Source organism: Cervus elaphus, chromosome 6, assembly GCF_910594005.1.
Source record: "Cervus elaphus chromosome 6, mCerEla1.1, whole genome shotgun sequence".
Lineage (NCBI taxonomy): Eukaryota > Metazoa > Chordata > Mammalia > Artiodactyla > Cervidae > Cervus > Cervus elaphus.
The window spans coordinates 32,388,722-32,406,781 of record NC_057820.1 but is presented as its reverse complement, the minus strand read 5'-3'; the positions used below and the strand labels follow the sequence as shown (position 1 = coordinate 32,406,781).

Genomic DNA, 18,060 nt, shown 5'->3' with positions numbered 1-18,060 from the left:
ATCTTAATGAAATCTTAGTGTGTGTGCAGCATCAGCTATGCTGTTACCAGTTTATAATAATACACTTGGCACTTTTCAAGCAGTTTGAAACATTCTCTGAATTTGAACTCTCTCATTCAAGAAGAAAACCTCACAACATTGTGAGGTAGATAGGTTAACGTTCCATTTAAAACGTTAAGGGCAGTTGGGAGCAACGATATAGTTCTCTTAATTGCCTGACATGATTACATTTCTCTCATTTCTTACTAGCCAGAGTTAAAACTTTCAAGCAAGAAAAATATTGAAACATATAAAAGAATGTTCATTGTAAGCGTTCACAAAATCATCTTAATCAAAACTTCTAGTTTGCTGCATTTTAGTGCACTTCCTGTAGTTTTGTTTATAAAACAGATCTCCTAGTTGAGGCATTAAAAAGAGCAAAGTTCAAATCAAACACTTTTTGCTTTAGCAAGATCTGAAATCTTTTGCTGCTCCTCATTTTAAAATACAGTATAGATTCTTAATTTACATCACATAAAGGCTTCAATTAGAAAGTTTAGTGTGGGGGGATGAGAAAGACAATGGATATTGTGTAGATTTGCAGGGGGAACTTTCCATGGATTATTCTGACCTGCCAATTTAACTAGCTCTACACCTTCACCTACATTATTAAAAGTATCCTTCATTTCCTTAGATACAGTTGGATATAGTTTTAAGTGGTATTATTTATATCAACCATAAAGCTGGTTTGGTTAAATGACATACTTTGCCAAACACGATGTGAGTTGAACTTTTTTCCTAGGAGAAACACTGGTCTAGCAATAATCATTTCATTCCAGTGACTTCTGGAACCACAATATCCCGTCTAGTGAACATGCATAACACATGACTGAACTGGATGAAAGAGTTCTTGCATTCTCTTTCTCTACTGATTATCATCTAAAGTATTTCCTGGGGAATTTCTCTTGGCTTTGAATTCTTGAAAAAGAAGTTTCACATAGATAATCTCTTAGGTCCCATCCAGTTCTAACAGCTATAACTCTAGCATTAATTTCAATAACTTGTAACAAGTTCATTTTTCACTTCCATGATGACATGAATGAATGCCTTGCATACATCCCATCTCTGTTAAATAAATAGATGAGCAAAGTATCAAGTTCACTGGATGATTGCTATTAATGTATTTTTGCTGTTAGTGTTATTGAATCAAGAAGATTTTCCTGAGAGGTGGTTAGACATTGCAAAATGTTTTGTTTCAATCTTGTTCTAGCATTAAAAATTAACCCTTTCATCCACATGGCACCCCAAATTCTATCAAGATTCCACAGGAATTATGTGCTGCATCATTTACTGTCAACTGAAATGGCTTTGACCTGTCTTTTCAAAAACAATGAGTCAGAGAATTGTTGAGTTGTTATTTTTTTTTCTATGAAAAGATGTGTGTGTTATTATAGTATTCACAGCATGCAAGACAAAGCCCAGGCTTTTTTTTAACCACAAAATATCTGCAAAATTCACAAAGCAATACTATTGATAAATAAAAATAACACTGTAAAAAACCCACTTCTTTGTAATTTTAATGCATTTGCAGCATCATCTGTACTAATATCATTTTGCAGTAATATACTTTACATTTTTTGACCAAGTTTTAAACATTCTTTGATTTTTCAACTTTATTATTTTACAAGAAAGCTTTACAACAATGCCACGAGTTAGATCACCCAATGTCCCATATGGTAGATGGAAAACATGAGGAAAAGCTATTGCATGATCCCCATATCACCACACAACAGATCAGAATCCAACTAAAAATAGTATATATAAATCTATTTTTAAAATCTGCTTTTCCATTTCTTAGATTTATGCAGTCTATTACATTTATTTCTCTCATATGTGTCAAAATGCCATTGGGCTGAAGTAAATTAACTGTATTATAATTTAAATACATATATGTAGTTTCACAGATATTTATATGCAAAGAGTTGTCACAGTCTTCTGAAATAAAAATATAGGTACACAAAAGCACATATCCATTCAATCTAGACAGATTTGTATTCTTGTGTCTACCAAAGGTTGTGTTAGGCTTTAATATAAAGAAGGTACATCATCAATCAAACACATTTTGAATATGCTAAGTATTTTCCAAAAAGCTTTGGCTGTATCTCTACATATAAAATGAAGCATAAGGATTTAAATTTTTATTCTGCTTTTACTGTTGATATTTAGTTGCTAGGAGTCATCAGCTCAGAAATTTGGTGATCTTTTGTTTTCAAAAGGGAAGTATGTATGGATAACCATTTTGTGTTTATTATATCTTAACATTTATATTAAATGACTAGGAGTTTTTTAGTTACATTTATCTTATTTACATATATATTACATATAACACACATACATGCAAATTTAAAGTTTCAGTCATTAAAGAAACTAAGAGACTAGATTTTTCTTAGATAAGTCAGAGCAACAAGTCTAGAATTTGAGGCCTCATGTTTGGTACCTGAGTGTGAATCCAGCTGCATCTCTGTGGCCACAACCCTGATGACAGATGACCAAGCATCCTATGACTACTTGGGTATAAGCAGACTTGGTTATACATACATTACTGAGGCATACAAAACTGATTTTGAAAACCTAGCAATTCACCTAATTTTTTACAATGTAATTTAAACTATTCTGAAATCAATTACATGATTTTAAAGAAGCAAAGTACAATTTTTAAATAGTATATTGTTTCATTGAGCCCAAAGCACATTAATAATAATTCATAGCAGCTAATCCATATATGGGCTTCCCAGGTGGCTCAGTGGTAAAGAATAAACCTGTCAGTGCAGGAGATGTAGGTTCGATCCCTGGGTCAGGAAGATCCCCCTGGAATAAGAAACAGCAACCCATTCCAGTATTCTTGCCTGGAAAATTCCATGGACAGATGCCTGGCGGGTCCATGGGGTTAGAGATAGACACAACTGAGCATGCACACACATAGTCTGTATTGAGAGCCTGCTGGGTACAGACACTGTTCCAAGTAATTTACCTATATGAATGCATTTAATCCTCATAATGATATGAGGTGGGTACCATTTTTATTCTCACTGTAGAGATGGAAGTGCTAATGCAGAGATGTTAAGGACCCATAGTTTGTACATGGCAGAGTCAACATTCAAGCTCAAGCAGTCTGGTTCTAAGCCTGTGCTCTCTCCCACTAGACCTGGGGCTGGTTTAAGCCTTAGGCCATTCACTCATTAAACAAATTAAGTTCATTTACTTTAAAACTCATAAAGGCATTCCTTCCCATTATAACAAACTTTTATACAGTGTATAATATATGCCAAACAATGTGCCAAGTACTTTGCACAAATCAGATTTCCTAACCTGACATTCTAGTAGACATCTGACTTGTCAGAGAACTGAAGACTTAAAGCACTGTATATGATAGAAGTATATCTAAACGATAATTGGATGTCTCATTTCACCAAAAATCTAAAGAGTGTTTGTTTTGTTAGTAATCATTTGAAACATCTCTGATAGCCTAGGTTCCACTGGTTCTTTTTATCCTCCTTATACCCATGAAAAAGTGCTCCCAAAAGTTGTCTCCTTTTCAATCTAGCTTCAAATGATGTGTGAATGGCAAGATACTGTTAAAGAATAAGCCAGAAATGCTTATTAACAATACAACATGCATCCTGAAGCTAGTACTGATGTATATAACCCAATTTTAATAGCAAGTTCAGATATATCTAAAGACCTTTTAAATAGCAATTCTCATGGTTAATGATAGTGCTCTGTATTTTGTAAACCCAGGTTAGAATTCAAGTTATGTTGAAAATCTCACACTGCTCCATTCAAGCCGTTGAAGGTCCAGTAATCAGTCTTAGAATGCTGGAGCCCTGAATCCTCAAGGATGGTTGCTGTTTGATTTTTGCTAGATGAATCCCAAGTGCTCTAGGTACTACATGAGGTAAGATTTTGAGAGCCCTGGCAGCTCTTCATATCCTGTCGAAAATAATGTTCCCATCTTCAATGGAAGGAAACTATATATAAATATTCATCTGATTAATAGGATCACAATTTCCCATGTGAGTGAGGAGTTGGTGCTACTGTCATTTGCTGTGTCTTTTTCTCTTAGGGTAGAGAAAGATTTCTGTCACATGTATACAAAGTCCACCTCATGATAGTAGATTGCTCTGCCTCTGAAGGACTTCTTGACATTCAACAAAAGAACTGATCCAAATCACAAGAATACAAATGACACATAATATGCAGGAGTTTTAGCTCTATGTGTGATGGATAAAATTCAGGGTCAGTTCACACTAGATACCAGTCTTGGAGGCAATCCAGTCTCGATACTGAGACACTCTTGTGTAGACCCCAGGTTTTTTGGGAAGAGCACATGATTGTCCCCAACTTACTATACCAACTAGGTACCAGATTTCATGATTATCATAAACCAGAGGTCCACCAGAATCTCCCTAGAGAAAAAAACAATTGAAATTGTTAACACTAATTTAATTCAGTAGGACAATCACTACAATCATCTCTCTTCCAGAAACAGTTACATAGAACATGCAACCAGATTAGACAGATTATATGATGGTTCTCTCGACTTAGTTAAAATTTTGTGCTAAATTATTAAGTAAATTATTTTCCAGAAAGACCAATACTAATTTATATGGAATGGCTACATTATTTATGCTTCAGCATACATATATTTTTTGCTAGTTTTATTAGACACTTTAAGCATGATTTAGTAAGCATTTATCTAAAATATTTAATATGAGGTTGATATTTGTACATTGAAAAAAATGGCAACCCACTTCAGTATTCTTGCCTAGAGAATCCTGTGGATGGAGGAGCCTGGTGGACTGCTGTCCATAGCATCGCACAGGGTCGGACACAACTGAAGTGACTTAGCAAGCATGCATGCATTGGAGAAGGAAATGGCAACCCACTCCAGTATTCTTGCCTGGAGAATCCCAGGTTCAGGGGAGCCTGATGGTCTGCCGTCTATGGGGTCGCACAGAATTGGACATGACTGAAGTGACTTAGCAGCAGCAGCAGCAGCAATTTTCTGTGATCTCTTCTGAGTATGTTAGCTCTTGACTGTATTTTATGAACCTACTCTGGCTTTCTTTTCTTTCACTTACCTATTTCTACCTTATGTTTGCTTTCTGAATTTTATACAAGCCTTCTTAAATCTCTTTTGGATGAAAGAAGATTATGCAAATAAATAGATGCAAGTATCGAGGTTAAAATTGTGGTCTCAGTAGTTGAACTGCCCAAGTTTCAGATCCAGCTCTATTAATTACTTGTTGTGTGATCTCAGGTAAGATACACAGGGTAAATTCTCTGTGCCTCTGAATTCCTACTATGTGTCACAGGGCTTCCCTGGTGGCTCAGATGGTAAAGAATCTGCCTGCAATGCAGAAGACCCCTGGGTTGTGAGGCTCCCTGGGTCGGGAGTATCCTCTGGAGAAGGGAGTGGCTCCCCACTCCAGTGTTCTTGCCGGGAGAACTCCATGGACAGAGGAGCCTGGGGGCTACAGTCCATGGGGTTGGAAAGAGTTGCCCACAATTGAGCGACCTAACACTTCGCTACATGTCTCAGGCATTTTGATGGGCATTGAGGATTCAGTTCAGTTCAGTCGCTCAGTTGTGTCTGACTCTTTGTGACCCCATGAATTGCAGCAAGCCAGGCCTCCCTGTCCATCACCAACTCCCGGAGTCTACCCAAACCCATGTCCATCAAGTCGGTGATGCCATCCTGCCATCTCATCCTCTGTCATCCCCTTCTCCTCCTGCCCCCAAATCCTTCCCAGCATTAGGGTCTTTTCCAATGAGTCAACTCTTGGCATGAGGTAGCCAAATTGGAGTTTCAGCTTCAAAATCAGTCCTTCCAATGAACACCCAGGACTGATATCCTTTAGGATGGACTGCTTGGATCTTCTTGCAGTCCAGCTGACTCGCAAGAGTCTTCTCCAACACCACAGTTCAAAAGCATCAATTCTTCGGTGCTCAGCTTTCTTCACCGTCCAACTCTCACATTCATACATGACCACTGGAAAAACCATAGCCTTGACCAGGTGGACCTTTGTTGGCAGAGTAACGTCTCTGCTTTTAAATTTGCTATCCAGGTTGGTCATAACTTTCCTTCTAAGGAGCAGGCGTCTTTTAATTTCATGGCTGCACTCACTATCTGCAGTGATTTTGGAGCCCAAAAAAATAAAGTCTGACACTGTTTCCACTGTTTCCCCATCTATTTCCCATAAAGTGATGGGACTGGATGCCATGATCTTAGTTTTCTGAATGTTGAGCTTTACGCCAACTTTTCCACTCTCCTCCTTCACTTACAATGACCAAAAATGAACTGTCCCTATGCTCATAGAGCTTGACACTTAGGATAAGAAAAAGCAATATGAAATAAGCCTACAAAAATGCAAATGACAACTGTTATGAGTGCTATGGAGACATACAATAGGGGGATTTGACTAGCCACGGGGGTTAGGGATATTTCCCTTGATGAAATGTAATCAATCTAATAGCTGAAGGAAGAGGAATAAATCATGAAAAGCAAGGTGTTAATGAAATGCATTTTAGACAGAGGGAAGCATGACAAATGCTCTGTGGCATGAAGCAGCATAGCATATGCAAAAGCCTGTGGAAACAGGAGACTGGAGAGAGGACAGCAAGGGGGCAAGTGGTACATAATGAGGCCACAGCAGGGAGGAGAGACTATTCTATATAAAGTCCTATGGGTCTTTTTAAGAAGTTTTTATCATAAGATAAAAATAAAGATAAAGCACTGAAGATTTAAGTGTTTTAAGGAGGGGGTTAACATGATCAGATTGCATCCTGTTAGAAACCATCCTGGAATTCATTCGACTAATGCACTATAGGATCATAAGAATGAATACAAAGAGATAAAGTAGACAGTTAATGTATGTGGGAGGGGGTCAAGGGACAGGAAGGGGAGGAGAGGTTGAGAGAGGATAGAAAGGAAAAAGGTGGTGGAGAGACATTTAAGGAAGTAAAATCCATGGGATTAGGTGGTTATTTGAATATGGGAAAAAGAGAAATTAGAAGGGATTCTAGCCTTTGGCATATCTAACAGAATCAAAGGGAATGTCATTTACAGAAATACGAAACAGAGAAAGATTAGTTGGGGAGAAGAATCAGCAGAATCAGATACAACATTTGAATTTGAAGTGCCTTTGAAATATCTAACTGGAGCTGCCAAGTAGGAACAGAATAGATAAATCTGGAGATCAAAAGAGAGGATGGGGCTAAAAGTAAAATTTTATATAGCGTCTGCAAAAAAGATGATAATTGAAGCTATGAAAGAGAATTAGATTCTCTGGGGAGAAAGTATCGAGTGAAAAGATAAACAGGCATAAATTAACATGTAATGGGTGGGGTTAAGAGAAGGGCACTGAAAAGGAGATAGAGACGGAGCAGACAGAGATGCAAAATGGAAATTATTGCAAGCCAAGAGAAGACAGTATTTCAATAAAGAGGGCGTGGTAAGCACTATTAAATACTGCTAAGAGGGAAAAAAGACCCCCTCAAATTGTTGATGGTCATTAATGATTCATTGAAAACATTTGGAAGAGAGATTTTGATGAAGCGATAGGGCAGGAACCATATTGAAACAGTTTGAGGAGTTAGTGAGAGATGAGAAAATTGTGACAATAAACATTTTCTCAAATATCTGATAGTAGAGAGATACAATGAGAGGCTAGCTGGAGGCATTATGGGTCAAAAAAGAATTTTCTTTTCTTTTTTTTCCATGACTTGAGAGATCTGAATAGAGAATTTAGTTACAAGAGAAATGTTGACTCTGGAAGGAGAGAGACTGTAATTGCTAATGTATGCATGCTAAGTCACTTCAGTTGCGTCCAACTGTTTGTGACCCTATGGACTACAGCCTGCTAGGCTCCTCTGTCCATGGAATTCTCCAGTTAAGAATACTGGACTGGGTTGCCATTTCCTTCTCCAGGGGATCTTCCCAGGGATCGAACCCTCATCTCTTACGGCTCCTGCATTGGCAGGAGGGTTCTTTAGCACTAGCGCCACCTGGGAAGCCCAATTGCTAGTGTAAACTTCCCCAAAAGGTCAACAAGAAGAGGAATCTGAACAGTGGGGAAGGGGCTACCCTTAGTGAAGGGGCAACTTCTCTGTAGTGACCTAAGCTGAAAGTGGATGAAAAGGGTCCAGATGAAGGCAGATCTGCAATGTTTGATGCTAGGAAGATGGGGAAATTCCCTACTATGACTTTTATTTAATTTTCTTTTGAAAATTCAGAACAGAATCGTCAGTCAAGATTAAATGGGCAGAAAAAACTGGAAGTTAAGCAAAGTGGAGAATGGTGGGAGAATTCAGAGAAAGGTAGATTTAGGAAAAAGAGACAAACATAGTGAGGTCATCAGCTTTGTTATGTGGAACACGCACTGGAGCCATAAGTTCTGTTGTCTTTTTTTCAGGAGCAGGTGACTTCCCAGATGCAGGCAGACAGAGGGTCTGAATAACTGAGCTCTTCCAGGTTTGGAACTTGTCAGACATAAGCACTGGGAAGACAGAACATCAAGTGGGTTTGGGGTATAAGCAAAAATGTCTAAAAATGATCACAGTGAAATCTAAATTGGACAAGTGAACAATGGAAGAAAGGAAAGAATTAATGGACTGTGAAACAGCAGAGAAATTGTGCTCTACAAGACTCTGAAATTGAAGAAGTGTGGTATTCAGCCAACAAATACTTGTGCCAAGACTGGTTGAGGTATTCATAAAACAGAGGTAAATAAAATAGATGCTCTAAAATGAGTGCCTTCACAGAGTTCACTTTCTAGGTTAGTAAAACAGTTAAATAAAATATATTGTGCATTGAATGGTGTAGGAGCTACAGATGAAAATAAAACAGAGAAGGGACACAAAGAATATGTGTGTAAATTGTGTATGTTGGGCAGTAGGGATTGGTAGGTTGGATTATAACAGTGTGACCAAAGAAACAGAAGTAGTTGAAAATCAGGCAGAAAGGACTGAGGATAGTTGTTAAATAGGAAGATTTGGGAATTGGTGTCACTGGAGATGGAACAGTTTTTGATGACAAGGTTCAAGATGTGGCCCTAGGAATAGGCGACTGAGGAGGAGTGAAGGTCCCTGGAGGTTGAGATCTAAGAACAAAGGATCCAGCTTTTAAATGAGTTGATGACAATATTGCAGAAGTTAGGATGAAGGTGAAATTTATTTTAGGCATCAATGTCATGAAAGAATGAGTGGAACAAAGTAGAGAGGTTAGGAAGTAGGGGGATAAAAACAAGATACATGAGAGATGATGATACAACTGAATAAAGAGCTCTTCAGAGGAGAGGTTCCTCTGTCTTTTGATTAAAAATTTGCTTAAGAAACTAACAATAGAGCGTAAAAGGTTGTCTGAACCAGAAACTGGAGCGAGAGACTAATTTTCTAATTTGTAAATAGTACTACGTCATGGTACTACGTCAATACTACCATGCAAGATGGACACAATAAAGGACAGAAATGGTATGGACCTAACAGAAGCAGAAGATATTAAGAAGAGGTGGCAAGAATACACAGAAGAACTGTACAAAAAAGATCTTCACGACCCAGATACTCACGATGGTGTGATCACTCAAACGTAGAGCCAGACATCTTGGAATGTGAAGTCAAGTGGGCCTTAGGAAGCATGACTAAGAACAAAGCTAGTAGAGGTGATGGAATTCCAGTTGAGTTATTTCAAATCCTAGAAGATGATGCTGTAAAAGTGCTGCACTCAATATGTCAGCAAATTTGGAAAACTCAGCAGTGGCCACAGGACTGGAAAAGGTCAGTTTTCATTCCAATTCTTAAGAAACGCAATGCCAAATAATGCTCAAACTACCATACAATTGCATTCATCTCACAAGCTGGTAACATAATGCTCAAAATTCTCCAAGCCAGGCTTCAACAGTACGTGAACTGTGAACTTCCAGATGTTCAAGCTGATTTTAGAAAAGGCAGAGGAACCAGAGATCAAATTGCCAACATCAGTTGGATCATAGAAAAAGCAAGAGAGTTCCAGAAAAACATCTACTTCTGTTTTATAGACTATGCAAAAACCTTTGACTGTGGGGATCACAAGAAACTGTGGAAAATTCTTGAAGAGATGGGAATACCAGACCACCTGACCTGCCTCTTGAGAAATCTGTATGCAGGTCAGGAAGCAACAGTTAGAACTGGACATGGAATAACAGACTGGTTCCCCAAATAGGGACAGAAGTATGTCAAGGCTGTATATTGTCACCTTGCTTATTTAACTTATATGCAGAGTACATCATGAGAAACACTGGACTGAATGAAGCACAAGCTGGAATCAAGATTGCCGGGAGATATATCAATAACCTCAGATATGCAGATGACACCACCCTTATGGCAGAAAGTGAAGAACTAAAGAGCCTCTTGATGAAAGTGAAAGAGGAGAGTGAAAAAGTTGACTTAAAACTCAACAGTCAGAAAACTAACATCATGGCATCTGGTCCCATCGCTTCATGGCAAATAGGTGGGGAAACAGTGGAAACATTGACAGACTTATTTTAGGGGGCTCCAGAATCACTGCAGATGGTGACTGCAGCCATGAAATTAAAAGACACTTGCTCCTTGGAAGAAAAGTCATGACCAACCTAGACAGCATATTAAAAAGCAGAGACATTACTTTGCCATCAAAGTCTGTCTAGTCAAAGCTACAGTTTTTCCGGTAGTCATGTATGGATGTGATAGTTGGACTATAAAGAAAGCTGAGCACCGAAGAATTGATACTTTTGAACTGTGGTGTTGGAGAAGACTCTTGAGAGTCCCTTGGACTGCAAGGAGATCCAACCAGTCCATCCTAAAAGAAATCAGTCCTGAATATTCATTGGAAGGACTGACTGAAGCTGAACCTCCAATACTTTGGACACCTGACACGAAGAACTGACCTATTGGAAAAGAGATACTGGGAAAGATTGAAGGCAGGAGGAGAAGGGGACGAGAGAGGATGAGATGGTTGGATGACATCACTGACTCAATGGACATGACTTTGAGCAAGCTCTGGGAGTTGGTGATGGACAGGGAGACCTGGCGTGCTGCAGTCCATGGGGTTGTAAAGAGTTGGACATGACTGAGTAAGTGAACTGAACTGAATTATGTCAATCTTATTATATTAAATGAAATGATGTATAGAAAGTGTTTAGCATTGTTTTTGGATAATAAACACTCAATATAATAATTTTTATTATCTTTGGTTATTTAGGTAACTGATTCTTTGATAAAATATATGTCATTTTTTTTCTCTCAGGTAAACACATAGGCCCAAATTAGAAATCATTAGTGGACACTTTCCTTTTAAAGTGTTGACCTTGACTTTGGACTTACCTTACAGGCATCTACTTTTCCTTCCATGAATCCGGCACATAACATTCCTGAAGTTACCATGCCATCATACACATCCTTTCTGTTACACACCTCGGAGCTTATGATTTCTACCCTGGCTTGCCGTAGTTTATTTTGTGTTGGTCCTATTACACAAACAAGTGAAAAAACAAAAAACATGTTCTTTGAACACAGCTATATCTAAGACTCAGAAGACACATGAATTGTATATTCTTAGGAGTAAAAGCATTAGATTTTTTTTTATTAATGATTGCCTAATTTTATTGTCTGTGGCATAAATGTCTACATGCAAGGAAACAATACACATATATGTGGTCGTGGTGGTTTAGTTGCTAAATCGTGTCTGACTCTCACGTATTTGTAGACCTTCAAAAGTTCTTGGAATCCTCAAAACTACACACGATATTGTGTGTATATGACTTTTTTTCATGAGGAGAGAGTTTATCACACTGAATTTGTCCAACTTCACATTTTTCCACATAAGGAAGCTGAGGCTCAGAGAAGTTCACTGATTTTCCAAAATCTACTCTAAAGTATAAACCAGGATACAAACTGCACAGGTCTGTTTGCCCTGCTCTGTGCTATACAGTGTTATTTCAGAATGTCTCAAAGCATGAGAAACAAAACAATTGTTGAAGATATACCAACAATATGATACCAGCAGAGAAGAAGGCCGGTGATTAGGAGGAAAAAATACTGCATAAGTTAGTCTCAAAACATTCACAAACCACTTCCATGTTTATGACCATTGTATATCCTCATTAAAATTAGGAAGAATTTAAACCAAAAAGAAGCATATGAAGTATACGCTAGCCAGGAGTGTTTACATCTGGCAAATATACAATTTGTAGTAATTTACTTCCCTGTACTCCTATAGCATCTTGTTCCTTAGAGTACCCAAAACAGTTTGTTCATCTTATCCATGTTATTGAACTCTCCTCTTGCCCATGACTGCTCCAAATAATTGCGAACTCCTCAAGGATAGGTATATGATTCCTTTTACTTTTTTTACTTTAACACATAGCACCTTGTTCTTCTCAGAGCCGTACTTTCCTTCTCCAGGGGATCTTCCTGACCCAGGGGTCGAATCCGGGTCTCCTGAACTGCAGGCAGATTCTTTACCATCTGAGCCATCAGGGAAGCCCATACACATTAGAAGCGTGAACATTTTAATGAAAAGTCTAAAGAGGTATCTCCTAGATGGCACATTAGATCCCAAGATAAATTTGTACTAAGTAAATTACATTGAACAACTCACCATCATCTACAATGGATCCAAATCCTGTGACAAATACACCTGTTTTAGGTGGCAACTTTATGGATGAATCTGGGAGGCAAACTCTCTGAACTACATTTGAAAAGTCAACTCGGGTTGCAAGCTGAACCAAAGCAATGTCATTTTCATTTGTTTCTCTACGGTAATTTTCATGAATGATAATTTTCTTCAAATTTCGTTGCACTGTGGGTGGTGTTACAGTTATACCAAAAGTGACAATCCATCTATTTGGGTCTTTATTTCTGCAAAAAAATAAAGAATAAGATTAGTGATACTTAACTGTATCCTTTAAAAACAGTTAAGACAGTATTGTCCCCAACTATTGGAATTATGTCCCTGAAAAATTCCTATAGTGAGAGAATTTGCAATTGATGGCCTTATGTAAAAAAATGGTTAAAATACTGATGATACAAGTGAGAGTAGAGTAGGAAAGCTCTTAAAGTATTTCATAAGCTCTAAAATTTAAAAGAATACAATAGCTAAGTGGAATTGCATGCTGCAGTTGGAATAATTATAATGGGTACTATACAATTAGTTTCTCACATTTTAATTCCCTGTTCATTAGAAACTCTTCAAATTTGATTTTTTCTATAATTTCAGTGAAGTGTATAGAAATTAATTTTGATCTGTTTTGGACATTATCACCCTAAGAGGCATTTCCTTCTGTATGAGACATTCTCTTCATTCTTATTTTATGATTTAACCTTTTGACTCTTGTTTACTGGGTCTTATCTTGATCTTTGAGACAAAGTGTAATTTGTCTTCTTCACAAACTGTCATGTGTATACAGGATTATTTCTCCACCCAGTGCCCATACCCTGCCCCAATACTCAAGGGCTAAAAGCAGCCTTAACTCATTGTTGTGTTGTTAGAGCTCCCACTACCCTTTCATCTGCCCTGGTCAGTCCCTCTTACTATTTTTGAGGCTCTCCCTTAACACAGATGCTTCTCTCTACCATGAGATTACACTACAAGCAAATTCTGCATCCTTCTATCATCTCTTTGCTCCCTGTTCTACCCTAAAGCTCAGTTGCCTCTTTGTCTAATCAGCCCTTTCAAGAATGACTGAAATATATAGAAACTTGAATTCTCTATGTAAAGGAAAATTATGTAAAAGGAAATTACACATAAGAGAATTCAAAAAGGGACTTTCCCTGTTCTTGCAGGATTACTGTGTTGGTGAATCATAAAGTTTTAAGTGTAATGAAAACTGAAAGATCAGTGGTTTTCAAAGTACTTTGCACTGCCCCAGGGATGAGCAGGTGGAGCCTAGGGGCCAAGGCATTGGGGTCTGGGGAGGGCTCCTCTCTCAGCTGCTCTACTTATTTGCACTTTAAAGGAAGGTTTAATTCAAAGCAGAAATCTTAAGGATGAAGCATTCATTTGAAAATGAATTCTGGAAGCTACAAAGACTTATGTTACTTCAGTCCTTAAGGATCTTGTAAACTAATTGAGTAGACAAAACAGAAATACCTATCTCCTCATGCATAAAAAACCAGAAAGGGAGACTCAAGTAATAGGCACAGTTCAGCATGCTTTGCAGATAAGAACACTGAGATTCAGAAATTAAATGACTTGGCCAGGTACATGATGTATTCAGCTGGTTAGTGTCAGAGACCAGGTCTCATGATATCCTGTCAAGAACTTTTCCCTATATACACTTGTTTCACAAAGACTGGGATCATTTTTCATGGGCATAAAGGTACTAACATTTGTCTTGAATATGATTTTAAAAATAATGTATTTCTGTAGGAAAAAAAAAACATAAAAATTTTAAAAGTATTTGGATAATTATGATATTGTCTTCAAAGTGCCCGTCTTTTTCCTTCACAATAGTACACTTCATTATGCAATTATATGAAATTATATCACATGCAAAATTGATCCCTTCCTCTCCAAGATCATCACCATTTCAAGCTCTTTATTATTATTGGCAAAAAATATGCTATCACATTTCTCATATTGAAAAAAAAATTCCTCTTTAGAATCCACAGCCACCTTATCAAATTTCTCTGCTTGCATTCATTAAAAAATTCCTTGAAAGTGGGGTCTAAACTCACTACATCCAATCCTTATCTTTATTTTCTCTCTTGAATTCATTCTCACCTCTATCACATCATCATACTTTCTTTTATCAAAATCCACCAGTTATTTCTGTTTTATCAAACTCAATGGCCAGTCCCTCTATATGTCTGCCCATACAGAGAAATGAAACTGGACCTGCTAGAACCCGTATCTCAATCTATATAGCTTGTATTCTTCACTACATAGTTAAAGACTTTACATTCTGAGCTTATTTCTTTTTAATTTATGTAAGCAAATATCAGTTATAAATTTTTTAAAAATGTATGGAAAAATGGAGGACTATATGAGCATGAAAAAATCAGAAAGCCTTGAAAAGTTAGTGAGACTCAAGTTTACCTAAGCATGATGATATTACTGAGGTTGTAAATATGTACATGTGAGTCCCTTTTCTCTTTTTTCATGAGACAGTGACAATCACCTTAAATCCATTAGGTCGTTCTCATTACACATCTGCTCCATAAATAAAGGTGTAGGCATCTTAGAACAATTTGGGTGTTACCCTTAGAAGTTTGACCAAGCACCACCTAGACTCACCAAGAGTAGTTTCTTCTGAAAAGGGGTGTGAACAGTGTCGTTGGCCAGGACTTTATTCAGAGCTTTTGTTTTTTGAGGGTTTAAAAGGAAAAATTCTCTATACCCCGATGTTAAAACCTCAGGAAAAAGACAGTGTGTCCTGATCTTGGGCAATAGCGTGCCTGTGCATGTCTGTGTATGTGAAGTGACATAGCTGAGTGTTAAGAGTTATAACTGAAAGCCCAAGCAGAGAGCTCTTTTCAGGTTTTATATGACCCATCTTCCACACTGTGAGGGCAGTGACATAGGTTGGTAGATCTCTCTCACCATCCACACACCTCTCTAGTCCAGAAAAGCCCACGTAAAATGAAGTGAAAGTTGCTAAGTCATGTCTGACTCTTTGTGACCCCACGGATTATACAGTCTTTGGAATTTTCCAGGCCAGAATACTGGAGTGGGTAGCCTTTCCGTTCTCCAGGGGATCTTCCCAACTCAGGGATCCAACCCAGGTCTCCTGCATTGCAGGTGGATTCTTTACCAGCCCACATGGTTCTTGGATAATTGGAAAGAAGAGCTTCAAAAATGATAACTTTGATTTTTTTTCCCTATAAGTGGTGGTGGATGTTGATAGTTGGAGGATAAATGAAATAATGTTTTAAAAGTGAAAGTGGCTGAATTCTCCTTAAATATGCAGAAGAGTTTAAATTTGTACAAGTATAACAGTCTTTAAAATAATTTATGATGTAGTAGAAAAAGATCGCATACTTTCACGATGCTACATACAAGGAAACAGATGGTATGAGCTACAAGAATGGCTCTTTGGTTTGGTTACCAAACCAAACATGATATGTATTGAGAGAAGGGTGAGGGGATGAGTTCGATTGGGGCCTGGAGCAGCCATAATGCATTTAGGGGATAGCGTCCATGCAGAGTGGAATAGAGGATAATTTGGTGAGCTTGGACTCTTCCCAGGCACTAAATTGATGGTAATTAATAACTGAGTAAGCAAGACTCACAAGAGCGCTAATAAACTTACCTGCGGAAGCAGTGAGCGGCCGTGAGTAGCCACGTGTTACTGATGAGGCTGGCCCCACACTGATGGCCAGCCCCTATGAGCTGGAGGCTGGCCTGCCATGGCCACTCCCCTTCCAGAGCTGCTTCACTTCCTTGGATAATTCTTTCAGTAGACGCAAATGCTGGTAATGGCATGAATGAAGGTGTCATCCTTATTCCACAGCCTGTCACAGAAAGAAGTGTTACCTTAAAACGAGGGGGAAAAAGCATATCCTGATTTGCATTGGGTGCCGATGCTTAGACGGTCCATTAAACCTGCTGCTTTTTAACCTATTTCTAGCACTCGGTCTCTGGGGTTATTCTATAGGGGTGCTACCATTCTCAGAGAGGTTCAAAAGAAATATTTACCAACATTTCAAGGCATCCAAACCAGAATTAACTTCTGCCTCTATACGGAGCATATAAATAGATAAGTCAATAGATAATTTAAGAGCATAAAAATCTGTGGATCCTCTGCTGAGAGTTTTCAATACATGTGTAGCAAAATACTTTTCAAATGAGAAAACTCAGCTGGGGGAAATAGAACATAAATTACTGGAGGTAACACAGTTGGCAAGAGACAGAGTTGGATATTGGAATGATTAGAAGGATCTATGTCGAAATTTATATTCTTACTACTGAGAGAGTGCAACACTGAATGTCAGCCATGATTCTGACTTGACATAAATCTGTACATTGTCTTTGAAAAGCCCTGAATTTTAACCATCTTAAATATTAAGGACTATCTTGTTTTTCCAAAATTTAAAAAGACTAGTTTTTTTTTTTTTTAACACATTCTGATTCCCTGATAACAAATTCTCAGTTGGTTAGACTTCAACCCTAAATAATACCTGAAAGTGTATTAGTATACTTTATTAATGTGCCTGTTAATTATTGTTTATATTTTTATTAACAATGCACTTTTTAAAAAAGAAGTTTTATCCAGAAACAGATTAAAAAAATAGTGCCTGAAATCATGTTTATAAATTTATCATAATTCCCTCAAGGTTAAATAGCTTAAGCTTAAGGTGACCATAAAATTGAACACGTAGAGTTTCTCCATTAATATGGTGCCACATCAGTAGAGGCTAATGCTTCCTCTCCCAATTTCCCCTAAAAGTAAATGTGAAGGTAATAATAATAAAAATAATATCTACTAGTTATGATCCAGATCCTGTACATAGTGTTACATACACTTGCCCTAATTTTAACAACTCTGTTATCTCTCTATGTTATTAGATGTTATTATCCTCAGAATGAAGATGAAAAATTTGATTCTATGGTATTACTCAAAGGCAAAAGGAACAAAATCACCAAAAATTAAGGAAAGATAAGAAAAAATATATACATTCTGGAGGTAATTTTCAGTAACTTCAGTATTCAGTGGGTTGATTTAAAAAACAACTTCTTGGACTGCCCAACCTATTTCTTTGAATCAGAACTGTGTGGAGAAACCAAAAATTCTGACAAAGCCACTGATATTGTGATTTCCTACCTTTCTGCTCTATAGCAAAACACTAGAAGAAAGTGGAATGATATGTGTACAGTTATTTGAGAAAATTTATGATCCAAGAATCCTATAAAACATTAAGATAAAGGCAATGGAAAGAGATTCCGATATATGCAACCTCTCAAAAATACACCATCTATGTAGTTGTCTTACTGAAAAATAACTTAAAGATACAGTTTAGCAAGCAAAAAGGTGAATCTAAATCAAGACTCAAGAAAAGGAAATAGTA

At 37.6% G+C, this 18,060-nt stretch overlaps 1 protein-coding gene across 1 annotated transcript in view; it reads right to left on the bottom strand.

The window, feature by feature from the left end:
* Positions 1–1,086: 1,086 nt before the first annotated feature.
* Positions 1,087–18,060, bottom strand: part of TMPRSS11F (transmembrane serine protease 11F) — an 89,459-nt gene continuing 72,485 nt past the window's right edge. Inside the window, exons 8-11 of the mRNA XM_043905857.1 lie at positions 16,305–16,506; positions 12,653–12,912; positions 11,377–11,519; positions 1,087–4,445 (exon numbers count right to left, since the gene is read on the bottom strand). Coding sequence (XP_043761792.1) covers positions 4,287–4,445; positions 11,377–11,519; positions 12,653–12,912; positions 16,305–16,506 — 764 coding nt within the window. The 3' untranslated portion in view covers positions 1,087–4,286. The remainder of the gene's footprint in view (positions 4,446–11,376; positions 11,520–12,652; positions 12,913–16,304; positions 16,507–18,060) is intronic.